The sequence below is a fragment of the Alligator mississippiensis genome, chromosome 7, assembly GCF_030867095.1.
Source record: "Alligator mississippiensis isolate rAllMis1 chromosome 7, rAllMis1, whole genome shotgun sequence".
NCBI lineage: Eukaryota > Metazoa > Chordata > Crocodylia > Alligatoridae > Alligator > Alligator mississippiensis.
Window position 1 is genome coordinate 21,023,372 of NC_081830.1, and position 15,632 is coordinate 21,039,003.

The window sequence follows — 15,632 nt, forward strand, 5'->3', positions numbered from 1 at the left end:
TAAGGAGAAATAGCAGCAGAAGCATGTCGCGGGATGGCACAGCAGCACTCAGGAGGGCTGCAAGGGGTGTGCTGGAACATGTGGCAGGAGTTGTTCTGTTCTTCACAATAGGATGATATTCAAAGTAATCTATCTGGGACCAGCAGGGAAGCCTTGGTCATTGATTTCAGTACAGCGAGACCTCGTTAACCCAAGGAGAGAATCTGGCTGAGGATGCTTAGCTTGAAGGAGCCAATCACTGTGTCTACTGGAAGGTTCAAACATAGACTGCGATTTTAGTTTAAAAAATAACACTATATCTGATGAGCTCTGCATGGTTCTCCCTGAGAAACCCATGCGCAAGGCAGTGAAAGGCATGTCATAACTCTCCCCGCCTGCAAAATCGGGACTAGCACAAGCCTCCCTTCCTCGCAAAGTTGTTAGAAGCAAAAGCTTTCAAGCTAGCTCCCGCTTCTCACCAAAGCCAGGTTTCAGCTTGGCTGAGAGGAGTTGGTTTGGGGGTACCACAAGTTTAACCATGTTGTTAGTGACTCATAGCTGCTAAGGGTCCATGGTACTTTTTTGCAAAAGTTTCCTAGCCAAATTCCTCCTAGTTAATGGCATTATGCCTTGCTTGCAATAGTTTCCTTTCGATATGGTATTGTTCTTAACCGGTCACTGGAAAATCTTGTGTAATTTTACTGTACGATACTAAATGGCAGCTGATGCATTTCACACCATACATGGCAGGATTTCAGTGCCCAGTAACGTGATCACACGGTATGCCTTATATCCGACTCAACAGAGGCAGTGTGGTTTACTGCAAGTCAGCAAAGCACTCTGGGCCAAACCTTCAAAGTATTTAAGTGCCCAGAAATGCAGGTAAATCACGTCCCCGAGATTTCCAAAAATGTCTAAACGAGATTAGCTGTTTAAGTCCTGTTGATAGAAATGGTCAGGTTTTTCAAAAAGCAACTTGACACCGAACCCCTGTCAACCTTCTCTGGGAGCTGGGTGCCTTACTGGGACGATTTTACATGCGCTAAACAATGTTCGAGATGGAGAGGGATGCCGGATGTCTTGGTTTTGGAGTGTCTCAATTAAGACACTTTTTAAAGGGGCCCGATAGTTTCAGAGATGGTTAAACAGCCACTTCTCTCTCTTGATAGATGGCCAGTTCCCATTGGAAGCCAGTGGGAGCTTTGGGTGCCCAGCCCTCCTGCAAACCTAGCCCCACATATTTTTCTATCTGATTCCACCGTGACGTTTTCTGCCGGTTCGTAGCGAGTATCCAACTGATTTATTGCTCCCCACGTCTCTTAGTTTGTAATAAAGTTTTCAGCAGCTCTGTTGAGCCCGCTCCCCGCCCCCATGCGCGCACACACATCCCTGCGCTTGCTTTGTTCTTCTCGCTCGTAATGTCAACTCATAAACCTTTCATCAAGTCAACCAGGTGGAAAAAACCCATTACTGAAAGAAGTGTTCATTCAGGTTCGGGGGGGAAATGGAGGGGAAGAAGGAGGAGGAGGAGGAGAAAGTTTCCCGGCGGGGGGGAGGGAAAAAAAAAAAAGCTGTGTGCGCTCTTAGCTGAAAAGCCGGCTTTGCTCCGCACCCCAGGTGCCAGGCCTCTGCGAAGCCTGACAAATCTGTCATCCTGGTGACAGGATATGGAATGCGCTGTGTACATATTCAAAGAGGCAGCACTTTGGGCCTAATACCCACTGATGAAAGGGAGGCTTCAGCACAGCCGGGCCCTGCCAGCTCGAACAAAAACACTTGTGCTTTTGTCGACAGCGTCTCAGGCAGGAGGCGCCCCCTATCCTCGCCTCCCTCCTCGCCCCCAAAGACAAGCATTCGCGTTGCACTGGCGCGCGCCGACGTGCTGAAAGACAATATTGGCTACACCGTACCATGGGCGACATGGATGTGTCAGTGGGAGGTGTACTGTGCGGGGAAGGTGCTGAAAAATGAATACGGGGGAAGGGACATGGGAGGTGTGGACAGCAGAGAGTAGCCGCTGGGTCTCTTTGTGCTAAGACCACGTCTGAATGAGCAAGTGCTGGTAACAGTGTGCACACCGAGTCGGGGCAATGCAGACTCCTGCGCCAAGTATGCCCTGGTGAGCTGCCAAGCACAGGAGCCTCTTGTACTTTCCATGCAAGTCCTGGAAGGGGTCAGCACTACCAGATCCTCTGCTCCCTCCACTCCCACCAATATTGGTGAGGAGCTGATAAATCACACCACCATGCAGGACTGGGTCCCAACACAGCTGCCTCTCTACCCTTGTGGGTAAGGCAATTTATGGAGACTTGGAAGACCTAGTTTCATAGATTCCTCCATTGACCTTGTGCATCCCTTAATTTCTCAGGGCCTCAACTTTCATATATAAAATGAAGATGACAGCCTGCTTCTTTTCCCATCCTGTGTCTGTCCAGTCTATTTAGACTGTAAGTTCTTCCAGATACACTCCCTTACAGTGAGTATGCATGGTACTTAGCAAAATGGGACATGGGTCTCAACTAGGGCCTATAGACGCCACTGGAAGGCAAAGACCAAAATGCATCCCCAGAATGCATGTGCACTAGGGGATGCAACTAAAGCTGGTAAAATCAAAGCAGTAGGAACAAATTTCTAGGAATTATTTAATTTTTATTTGTCCTTTTTTTTTGTTTTATCAATACTTCTTGGCTGGTGGAAAATTTCACCCAGTTGCTACAGCTGATTGAAATATTACCATATTGTTTAAATAAAAATGTCCATTAGAAACTTGTACATGCTTTTACTTTAAAAAATTGGTTGGAACTGAAAATTTGGTAAACTCCAACCAGTTATGAGTGAAAACAGAATGCCTAATCCCCCCCGCCAGCTTTTCTTTCCATGGTACAGGATGCATCATGCTTTGAAACAGCTCGTCACCACTTTGTTTCATTGCTGTACTCCACCCTCAAAGGAACTTTAGGAACCCTTTTTTTCTTTTTAAAGTGTCCATTTTGGTAATTCCTCAAACCTGGAGAATGAGGCAGTTATTGAGTGGAAGAAAGTGAAAACTTGATTCCCAGCCTTTTCCACCCTTTCACATACACATACTTTTGTCTGTTTCAGACCTAGGAAACCAGCTGCGAGACTGTTATGGGTAAGTATGACATGCAAATTAAGAAAATATATGTATCCAAGATACTTTTCCTTAATACTACCTCAACTGATAAGAATACAATATTTGTCCTTCCAGCACCCTCATTTTTAATATCTCAAGGAACTTTTTGGATAATAACTTAATCTATAAAATACTCTGTATGTCATTACCTCATTTTACAAATAAGATACTGAGATGCAAACTCTTTAACTACAGCCCAGAGGTTCTGATGTCTGGAGCTGGTCAAATGATTTATCATCAGATTGGGTCACTTTTTAATAAAATTAGATTACATTTTCAGGGGGGGGAAATATAATGAGAAAAATGTTCTCTTTAAAAACCGGAGGTGGGGGAGAGGGTGTTCACTAAAATCCCAATGTTTTCCATTTTTTGTCTTTTGAGTTTTAGGGGGTTTTTTTCCCAGAAAAAAGAATCTTTACAAAATTCAAAAAACCTGAAACAAATACATTTTTAAAAGCTTCTATTTATCATTATTCTCTAAAATTACATATTCCTATAGAAATTATCCTGGGAAGTGATAGTGTGGGACCAGTGAGTGACAAAAGGTTGGAGAGCAAACACGCAACATAGAAGGTGAGGTTTGTCTCCATTATTTTAGGTAAAAAATTGAATGTTCATGATTGCCACCCTGTCTGCTACTCTGGTTTCAACCATAACAGAATTGTCATGATTTCTACATAAATTAATTCAAGTCTCTAGTTTACATCATATGGGATAAGAAAGAGGCCATCTGGTTCATGTTCTAGGTGTCAGGACCACTCGTACAAGCACGCTCTATTAGTGCAAGATGTAACTTGACTGCACGTATTAATGTCTCCGTACTCTCTGCCTCCCAGAGACCTGATGCTGTCGTCCCATTATAGTACTGCCATTTACATTGTCAATAGCAATAATAATGTGGTGCTTGCTATTTACATAGTACCTTTCATCATAATACTTTTCAAACATGGATAAAGATTAGTAGCTTACCATTACAAAACAGAGAACTGCCCTTATACATTATTATTATTATTATTATTTCTCTTCCTTGGAAAGTAACACTTAGAGGATCTACAAGTATTGTTTGAGATGGGGGCTTCTTAAATCCTATTTTTTCAGGTAAAACTTGCAAAACGCCTAAGGTGCTTAGCGACCTAAATCATTGTATTTTATAGTAATATTATTTTATACATGGTATAATAATAATTTACATGTCAGAGTGCCTTCCATTCATAGTTTTAAATGAAAAAGCATGAATTTGTGAAACCTCACAGTGTTCTACGTAGTGTACCATTTGTGACTCCTGAATAATTCATAACGAAAAATCAATTGAAGGAATTTGATGTCTTTTTTTTTTTTTTGCTCTGAAATTATCTGTAAGCATACTGAAAGTGCTTAGTATATACTCAGTGGACTGTAATTGTAAGGATTTCCCTCCCTTTATAACTTGGTTGCAAGCATTTCCCGGTGGTTTTATGATATTTGATTCCACAGAGTATTAATGTTGTTCGTTCATTGTGTCTAGCGATGGTTTCTTTGCTCAGATTGAGGGAAACAAGTTTATAACTACCAGAGAAAATCTTGAAGAAAGCAGTGGGGGCCCAAACTCATTTGGTGCAGATTGACATCCTAAGGTCCTCCACTCAGATAAATCTGCTGAGTTAGGAATTGAGCGTTAGGATGTGGTTACCCTGGGATGGAGCTTGATGTAAATGAAGCGTAAACCTGCTAGTAAGAGTAAACACATGCTTAGGTGCTCTCCTGTACTGGGGGTCAAAAGGACTTCTGACCCTGAAACTCTGGAAATCTGAAGGCAGAAGAAGCAGAATAATCAATTCTAGAGAATTTCAAAATGTGCTATCCCATTTCTGTCCTGGGCTGGCCAGTCCTTTCCAGAAGAACATGCCTAGCAATGTTATGCTCTTGTAAAATGCACTGTAGCAAGGCAAATCAAGGTAATGGAATAAGGTGCATAAATCCAGGCTCAGTGGAGAGGGGTAAGGGGTGCTGAGAGGCCCAAAGCCCTACAAGAAACATTCGGAGTCTAATTACCTTGTTGGAGTTTGCCAAGTCTGACTGTTTGCAGCATTTTTTTATTTTTTTTTTTAATTTTACAGACAGAAAACAGCTTTGGGGGTGCAAGGTGGTGAGGAGGAGGAGACACAACCAGCCTGGTGCTGCCAAGATGCCAAAGTTACAGCATGGTCCAGATGCAGGTCAGAATCCTTCTCCTTGCTTCGCATACACCCTCCCACTTCATAATGGAAACGCAACTGCTACAGCAAGCCCTGCAATTTCTGCTTGCTTCTAGTCCAAATCCACCCCAGGTCTGCACTGTGACAGTTAGAAAACTATAATATCGTGACGATCTCAGGTTTCACTCCATGTCATTGGGTGGTTTTGGTTTACTGAATGATGCAATGTAAAGCGACCCCCTTTGAGACCAATCGAGTGTAATGTGGATTGTCGGTCTTAGAGGGTGAAGGGGCTTGTCAGAGGGAAATTGGAGAATTGCAGCAGACTTGAGTTTCCTGTAGCTAAAGTTCCCCTGAAGACAGAGTTAATCAATTTCTGAAAGTTTTTTATTTGGAAGGAAGGTAAAAAAAAAAAAAAAGGCCATAGTCCCAACTTTTCCTATAACCCCCCCCCATCAGAAGTCTCAGAAGGTTTCTGGGAGAGGATTTTCATCAAGATGGGTTTAACCGAAGGTTGGTTTATTCATATGTTGCAGTTGTGCAAGAGGTCAGGCTCTGGGAAGTATAATGGGTACTGCCAGAATGAAAAGTGGGGAGCAAGGGGAGGTGCATTTTAAATGCTATTCCCAGTTACCTTTCCTTCTATATTAGTCACCTAATAGGGCCCTCTTCCTGCTTAGCTACAGAAAAAAGGGGAGTTCAGACACATGGAACAGAGCGAGGGCTGCCTGGGAACAGGAGGGGATATTAGAAAATGCCAAAAACAAAACCCATAGGATTATTTAGTGGGATTCAAAGGTGCTTAAAGCTAAGCACATGTTCATCTTAACGCTTTCCTAAAACACAGCCAGAGTAAATGACAATCCTAGTCACAGTCCTTATAGTGGAAAGACTAGGTGTAATATGTGGATGGGGCAGGAATGGGCCTGTGTGGGATGGGGGAGAGACAAAGTAATGAAAATAATACCTGCAAGTCCTGTTGTAGCTCTATTTCCAACCTTGGAACAGCAAGTTTAACTGACCTTCCCCCTCCCCCCCCCCCCACCCCCTGCAAGCAAAAAAAAACCAAAACCCCAAAAAACCTCATAATTGATTTTAGTTGATTAAATGATTGCATTATTAAAAACAATTTTGGTTATTTTTTTAAGCCAACTTTTGCAGAATTTTGGATTTTAACTGTTTGACAGTTTGATAAAGTTGTTGTGCTGCATTTGGGAAGGGGAAATGTAAGCACCCAGTTGGATCACAGAAGGACAAATTGGAAAGGCATGGTGCCTCCCAGGTAGCCAGAAACCTAGAAAAAAATCAAACCAGCCCGTTTTTAAAGAGCTGATTATGCTTCTCTGAAGATGCTCCCCTCTGTTCCATTCATCTGCCCTAATTAGTTGCAGGAGTCCATTTCTCTTTACTGGCCAAAGGCTGAAATTAAAAAACATGCTGCAAAAAACAGGGGTGAGGGACTCTTGAGTAATGGGTAAGTGGATTCCCCGTGTGCATTTCTGGAGAGACTGTTTGAACTCTGAGGCCAGAGCTGGCTTGCAAATACAGATTTTAGCAAATGTATTTAAATGAAAAATATCAGCACGACACTGCAGCTTTGCAGAGTCCCAACTCATGCAAGCAGTCTAGAAGGAAGGGAGGGTGTGAGTTATTGGAAACCGGCAATTCAGTCTACTTCCCCCTTATTTTACAACACCAATTTCAGCTACTAGAATGCAGCTCAGGGTCTATATTAAGCCTTTGATCTCAGACTCAAATCCTGGATACTTTCAAATGCTAAGAGCAATCTTGCCAACTTCTGTCTTTTTTATTGTGGGTCCCTCAATATTTGGTGATTTTCCTAAAGCCTCAGAACCCAGAGACACAGGATTAGGTGCGAAGCTCAGTTTTCTTTTTAAATCAAAGAAGTTTCTAGCTCTCATGGCTATGAGAAGAAGATTAAAATCATCAGCCCCAAAGGTTCAGAACCCAGAAGGCAAATAAATTAACCCAAAAAGGACTTTCTAGATTTTCATGATTCTGAAACCAGTCTCGTAATTTGGAGCAGGGGAAACATAACTCATGATTTTTGAATGCTTACGATTCATGGTGCTTCAGAAAGACTCTTTCATGGTGAGGCCTTGGCTTAGAAACACCGTTGGATGCATGTGAGTAGTCACAGAACAATCAGGGCAATTACTCAAATGTTTAAATTTATGAATGGGCTTAAGTGCTTTCCTGGATCTGTGACTAAGACCTCTATTCAGCCTAAGTCTGAGTAGCAGAATTAGGGCCTTGATAATGGGCCCAAGTAAACCTGTGAGTCAGATATCACTGAACTTTGAAATCCAGCCCCATGCTGTATCTATGCGACCTAGCTTGATTCCACCTTGCCAGTAAATTCACTTTGCTGTGCTGAGATTTACTTTTCCCTCAGAAAGAGTTTGATTTACAAGTCCCATTTTACATGTGCAATTACTATTGCAACAGGAGGGAGAGCAATAAAGCAGCAGCAGCCACAGCCATACAGGGATAGGGTGCAAATCAGACACCACATCTAGAAGGAAAGGATGGGAGCACCTTTTCCCTACAAAAAAAAAAAAGCACTTTCATAACCTCCTCCGTGAATCATGGCTTTCAGCCCTTCACTTTTTTGGCAGCGTAGGAGGTTGACAAGGAAAAAGAAACATGCGAATGAGTGAGACTGGCCAATCTTGTCAGGTTTCTGCATGCTTCATTAGCTCTGGCAGGCGATAGAAATGCAGATTACACTGTGCAAAAATGATCATAAATCACTTCTAGAGATTGGGGTGGGGGGGACTGGGAAAGGAAGAAAGGGGCAGTTCATCTCTGAGAACAGTGTCTAGGTGAGGCCAAATCAATGCACGCATCAGCAGGGCCCTTTGGAGAAGGGGTTTTGCAATGACAGATTTTTAGGTTAAAAAAAAGTTTAAAAAAAAAAGAAAAGAGCACATTCCACTAAATGACTCAAGAAAATATCTGCGGCCCCTACCCTGCAAACCAGTATACCTGAGCTTGACTTTGCGTTGATGAGTAGTCCCAGTGGCACCAGTAGGATGTCTCAATTGGACAAAGTAAAGCAGTTTATAACTATTTGCAGGAGGAAGGACTGGGGGACTACCATGGGCTTCTGTACCCCTATGAGCTGGTTTGTATGCAGCCATGGTCAAAAGAAGAGACTGTGGGGAATGTGACTAAAGCAGAGGGTGCTAATGGTACATAGTGCTGCAAGGTGCCAGCAGTAGCGGAGAAGTGCTGCTCTGAGAGGGCTCTGGCTGCAGTGACTACGTGATCTCACCTTGTTCCCTGAGATGCACCTGAAGCTACACAAAGCAAAGCAGGGTGAAATTCCTGTTCTTAAGTCAGCCAGCACAAAGCCTAAGGCACCTCCTCTAGCTTGGGCCAAAGCTTGCTGAATGCAAGCTTTAATACTCACTTCACTGGGGTTTGGAGCAACCCTTGGTCCCACTGAGGTGGCACTGGCACTGGTCCCACTGAGGTGGTAGATCTGGCACTGGCTTTCACTATAGAGCTGATTGCTGAAACAGCAGAGAGTATTTCTGGAACATAATGTCAAGAAGACCTGTTTTCAAATTTTTCTGCTTATTATGACAAGTATTTGCTTACTCCCTAAGGTAGTACCTAGAAGCCAAGTCAGGGCCCTGGTGGGCTAAGTGCAGTACAAAGAGGTAACAAGAACAAGGGCTCTGCCTCAATTCAAAGTAGCAAAAGTATAACTGAGATAGGAAAGAGGTAAAAGCCTTGACCTTCCTTTGCTGTGACCACGTGCTATTCAGTCGGCACATCTACACATGCGCATTTACTGCACAGTAATGGAAATTACTGCGTAGTATGGGTGCACGTCTACCGTACTGTGCAGTAAATATGGTGACTTACGCCACCTTGAGCATAAATTTGATACCCAATCAGTTATTGCGCAGTACTGCATGTGTAGATGCCTTACTGAGCTGTAACACTGTGTGTGTGGACAGACTTGGGACTAACTTTAGTCTGAAGTCAGATCGCACACAGCGCTAATGTGCTTTAACACCGGCATGTGTAGACACCTGCCTATTCCTGCTTACTGCACAGTAACTTACTGCACAGTAAATGTAAGCTGACGGAAATGCACATGTAGACACGACCAGTGTGTATGGTGTATTAGGCCAAAAGAAAATTAAAGCAGGATTTCAGTTGGATTTTCCTTTTTTTTTTTTTAAATAAAAAGGAGTAACCTGCACTGGGAGAACTTGGAACAAATCATTTGGATGAGGCAGAATGTTCATATTTTGCATATTTTTCTGAGCTATCCAAGAACACTTGGATAATCCAGAGCCATCATTTTTTTTGCATCTAGTAGGGGTGGGGGAAATGGTGTTATAATTTAAGTGAGTTTTTGGCCTGAAAGCATGCCTATGCTGCATGTTGACCCCTTGCCCAAGGTTTAGTTGCAGCATCTTCAGTGTCAAAGCTAAAGGGCAGAAGGATGATTTCACCTTCTAAGTGGGTCAGCGTGTGCTGTGGTTTATAACTGCCGCTGTGTGGGACAGGGTCAGTTATCTCCAGTGTGAATCAAAGTCTGCAAAGATTTACATAAATGTGTCATAGTTGATATGTAGCTCTTATATAGGGTTTTCCATCTATTGATCTCCAGGCGCTTTACAAAGGAGATCAGTAGCATTACTCCTGTTTCACTGTTGGGAATTGAGGCATATATACATAGTCACTAATTTTTCTTTTGGGGCAAACACAGTGCTTGTATAAGCAGATGCAACTGCTCTGTGAAGCCAATGGAGCTGCTCACACTTGCATCATTGATAGTAATGAGAACGTGGTTAGGATACTAATAACAAGAACATACATATCATACATCTTGTTATTAGTATCCTAACCATGCTCCCATTACTATCAATGATGTAAGCATGAGCAGCTCCATTGACTTCACAGAGCAGATGCATCTGCTTACACAAACACAGAGTTTGCCCCAGAAGAAAAATGAGTAAATTGATTTAAAAGAGCTGTCCTGGACATATCAATGTTCAGGACTTTGCCTACTGCCCAGCTTTTCATCGCAGCACTGCTTCCTGCTCACAGCCTGGGAAAAGCCTTGGATGCAGACTGAGAAACTCCAAGAAATTAACAGATCGGATTAGCAGAGACCAATCCCCTGATCCCTCCTTAATGACAATTGGGAAAAGGATGCAGCCAAACCGTGGCAACAGTTGGAAGCAGTGGTAGGCTATTATCCTTGGATGTGGACCAGCCCCTAGAGGAAGGCGCATGATAAACACTGAACTGGTTCCTTAATCTTCCATCCCTGCCATGTTAAGGAAGCTCATTCTTACTGAGTTTAATTTCCAGATGTTAGAATGTCAGTTAAGTTTTGAATGAACTTTTGGATGGTTGTTAAAAATGAAGACGCCGATCAGCACGATGTTTGGAACAAGGCTTGGTTTTCCCTATCTTCACAGTACTCTATGGGGTGGTTCACACATAACTGTGTTAACATGGGTCTGGAATATCTCAGCACACATAATTATTTATCCTTCAATAAAACAAAGAAAACCATGTCTGAATCTGACTAATATCCTCTTTGCAGCCTGCCAAGAGGGGCCTGGTGTTTTCAGTACTGAAAACCCAGCCTGACTCTCTGCATATTTTGTGTTACCATGGTTTATTTCCAAATGCAGGGATTTAATTTTGTCTAGAATCAAGCCACGATTTCCATCTGACACCGATGCATTCCTTCCCCTGCCTGCTCTGACAGATGACAGAATCAGATTCAACTTTCTAAGTGCTGCCCTTCAAAGTAAGAGCCCAAATTTCATGGACCTTGGGCACGTTCACAGCTTGTACCAGCTTTCTTCAATGGAGCTATGACACTTTACCCCACATGAGAGTTTACACCAGCTGAGGATCTACCCCAAGCGAACCAAAGTTCATCAGGCAATCCAGAGAAGTCAGATGTAATGAACCACAAGTGTGATCAACTGCCAGAAAACTTTGGTAGGGCTAGAGGTATTGAGCATCTGCTCTAGCCATGGCCACTGACATAGTTACTCTCTCTCTCTCTCTCTCTCTCTCTTGTTCTCATTCCCACACTAACCCTGCCTCATTTAATGCCTGGCAGAACTCTCTACTCTGGATTATTATTGTATTTTCCTGTTTAACATTCACTTAGTAGCCCAACTTCTGCTCCCAGCCAGGAGGGAGCCCTTCACCCGCCATGACTTCTTGCACCAGTCACAGCCTGCGCTTGGTGCTGGCCCACTTCTACTGAAGGACATCAACAGAAAATTTATCATTCGTGAGTTTTCTTGAAAGGCAGATGGAAAAATAGGCAACTCCTCCAAGAATAAAGGCTGTCAAAGTAGCCTAAAATAATTAGCTGACCATTTTTCGTTGCCATTTGAACACTGGAAGAACTGAACCATCCTTCAATGCACAGCCTCAGCACACCAGAGGAGGCAGCTGATTAGCTGGAATATGTAGGATGCTTTTGTTTCTGGAGTATATTTCCAGATGAGGTCAGCCCGCAGTTTCGGGCCTCCTCATGACCCCAGTCTTGTTCCGAGCACCAGCAGGGAGGTTCAGGGTATTTTTAATAGCCTTGGTTGCTGATGGCTTCCATGCCTGTTTCTCACGATCTAACACTCAGTCTGCAAGCTGGAAATATGTTGTCACACCTGAGAGCTGTAACAAGACAGGATGGAAAATCCCAGCAGATAAGGAGAAGGGAGCTGTTCCATAAATGTGTTATTCTCTGGAAGGAAAAAGGCTTCAACAGGCTGATGATAACCAGCTAGTTAGACCTGCAAGTCTGCACTATGGCTGGACCAATTACCAAATGACAGCAGTTTGTGTCTGCCTGGGATTTTGCTGTGGGATGTACAGTCTTACAAATGGACATTATCATGGCTGCAAGGGATGTTCTGGTCACTGCGGTAAGGAAGTCAGTGGTCTGGGATAGGGAACCAGCAAGGACTCAAAGATGAAACAAGTTTGTATTAATTAAAAGCAAATGCTGTGTGTTGGCTGGCGGGTTCCAAAGCAGATGTAAGTAGAAGTAGCCAAGGGCTGGGTCATCTAAAAGCAAAAGTAATAAATAATGAAAGTAATAAATAATGAAAGTAATATATATGTGTATATGTATACGTGTGTGTGTGTGTGTGTGTCTGTATATGTAAGTGTGTGTATATATAGATATATAGATATATCTATATATCTCCATTATTTCATGTTTTCCCAGATCAGTCGTGTGTTGTCCAGTGGAAAATATCTTGGGGTGAAGCTTGTCATGCTCACACAGATCAACCTGCTGTGCTTTACTGCACATGCGAGAGTAGTAGGTGTTATATCTTGTGGCTCCACAGTGATGGGGAGGTTAGACTAGCCCAGGGGAGAGAGAGAGAGAGAAAGCGCGCACCACACAGCTTACGTGGTTGGTAACTTTAATTTTCTGAGCAGGGGTCCAGAAAAAAACCAAGTATGGAACCTGGGGAGAAGCACATAAAGTTAAAAAATTTAAAGAAATAATTTTAAAGTGTTCTTAGTGAATGTTAAAAATCATAGTTAGAATCATAGAAAATTAGGGTTGGAAGGGACTTCAGGAAGTCATCTAGTCCAACCTCAAAGCAGGACTTTCCCCAGCTAGATCATCTGCACCAAAGCTTTGTCTAGCTGGATCTTAAATGCCTCCAAGGATGGAGATTCCACAGCCTCTTCATTGCTTTACTACCCTCCTAATGAGAAAGTGTTTCCTATTATTTAACCTAAACGCCCCTTGCCGCAGCTTGAGACCATTGCTCCTCACTCTGTCATCTGCCATCACTGAGACCAGTCTAGCTTCACCCTCTTTGTAAACACCCTTCAGGTAGTTGCAGGCTGCTACTAAATCCCCTCTGTCTTGCATGGGATTGTTGCATCCTAAGTGCAGGACTATTCTTGATGTCCAACTTAAAAATACATTAGATAAGAGTGTAAAAGGTGCCATACTGGGTCAGACCAATGGTCCATCTCACCCAACACTGCATCTCTGATAGTTCCCTCAGCCTTTTTTCAGAAGCCATGTGCCTCAGCCCCCTATTTTCATTGCTCTCCACTGGACTCTCTGTCTGCATTTTTTTCTGTATTGAGGGCCCCAAAACTGGACACACTACTCCAGATGTGGCCTCACCAGTGACAGATACAGGGGAAGAATCACTTCCCTTGATCTTCTGGTAACACTGCTACTAATACAGCCCAGTATACCGTTAGCCTTCTTCGCAACAGGAGCACACTATTGGTTCATATTCAGCTTATTGTCCACTGGAGTCCTTTTTTGGTCCCCAGCCTGTACCAGTACATGGGACTGTTTTATGTTAAGTGCAGGATTTTGTATTTGTCCTCATTGAACTCCATGAGATGCCTTTTGGCCCAATCCTGCAATTTGCTTAGGTCACTCTGAATCCTAGCCCCACGCTCCAGCATATGTACTACTCTCCCCAGCTTGCTGTCATCCACAAACTTGCTGAGGGTGCACTCCATCCTGTCTTCTAGGTTGTTGATGAAGATGCTGAAAAAACCAGCCCCGGGATTGACCCTTGAGGCACGCCACTTAACACTGCCTGCCAACTAGACATCAAGCCATTGATTACTACCCTTAGATCTTGACGATCCAGCTAGTTTCCTGTGCACTGTACAGTCCATGCCATACTTCCCCATACTTCCTTGCATGTAGTTATTTACATGGCTTTGGCTAATGCAAAAAAAATCACAGCGGGGGCCAAACTTTTTGGCCGGTATGCCACAGATTAGCCTTGCACCCTCCCTGAGTGCCACTCCAATCCCTTTCCCCTACAGATCTGCTTTTCTGCTTCCTGCTCCCTGCCCTATCTGCCACTGTGTTCCCTGTCTCCTCCCCAATTTGCCATGTGCCGCATGCAGGAGCTGACCTTGTACTTGTGGCACCCGAGCCACAGGTTGCCTACTCCAGTGCTAGGGAAGGCCACATTTCTCCATCTCTGTACAACCTAACCCAATCACTCATACCAATGCCCATCAGGAGCCTCAGACACTTTCTTCATTCCCCAAAGCATCTGTGTACCTCTGTGCCTGGCACACACATGTGTACCTTATGTCCTACTGCACAGACCCTTGAACTTGAGTGTTTCCCTTGCTTTTTTCCTCTATCTAACGTACCTACACTATCAGCACATGTGGCTAGTCTTAGTACCTTTGCAAATTTGCGTTCTCATAGCTTCACAGAATTCAGGTAGTTCCTGCAGTCTATGTCAGAAGGAGATGAAGAATGAGATCCAGACTTATCTGTGGTCTAGCCTTGTTGAAAAAAGTGAGTAAGGCCATAGAAAAGCTGAACTCCTACTTTTAATTAGGCCATCTTGAAAATGTTCTCTGTGCCTGAGATTTTTCATAGGAGATGGAGGGTATTAGGCAAATCTTGCTTGCATGTAGTTATTTGGCTGAATCAAATTGGCTTTCAGTGGGTTATAGATGCCTAACTGCCTTTTGCCTTTGCCAAGTCCCCTCTCTTTACTCTGTAAAAAGAAGGGTGGTCTTTGGAAACCTCTTTCTGCCATCGCTATGACATGAAGCTACAAAAACAACTACATATGCCCGTCTCTCCACTTGCACTACTTGTCGATCTTATTGCTATGTATACAAGCAGTGCAACTGGGCTGACCAGTCTGGTTTCATTTCGTAAGTGGAGGAAAGGGCAAGTGTATTTGTTCAAACACCATAAAAGATATAAAACACATCAGATGGAAAGAATGATGCCTGTGTTTTATAATCAAATATTCTGCAAGTACCAGAAGCAGAAAGTTTTAAAAAGGAAAAAGGATGTATGGCTATCTTACCTTCCTCAGTTTGTATCCATCAGGGTTTCCCTATGTAGATGGATAGAGGTGTAGACAAATAGATGTTTCTGCAGCTCTTTGGGCAGTGTTTCAGAGCAAAAGCATAATTATAGATGTTCATGAATATACATGCGTGTCAGACATAAATGTATGTACAGAAATGTATGCTCCCATACATATATACATTTAGATAAATACAAGGGTGTTTCAGAAACCAGTGGCAAAATGGCTGCCCTTGCTGTATGCCTGCAACAAAGTAGGAAATTACACAGCATCGGGAAACACTAATGGCAGCATTATCAGATACACCCGTAGCTTATGACTACATTGAGAACTGATGTGGTCCAGTAAATGATCATTGTACACAAAATGGCTTTATTGCAAAGCTGCCATTACTTTCTGAAACATCCTTATAGATATAGACATGCGTGCACACAATAACATACATACACATGATCTCACACACAC

General features: G+C 43.2%; 1 protein-coding gene across 1 annotated transcript in view; it reads left to right on the top strand.

The window, feature by feature from the left end:
* The window catches only part of LOC102564541 (uncharacterized), a 124,089-nt gene that overhangs the window by 17,171 nt on the left and 91,286 nt on the right, over positions 1–15,632 (top strand). Inside the window, exon 3 of the mRNA XM_059730700.1 lies at positions 5,230–5,328. Within this exon, the coding sequence (XP_059586683.1) occupies positions 5,230–5,328 (99 nt within the window). The remainder of the gene's footprint in view (positions 1–5,229; positions 5,329–15,632) is intronic.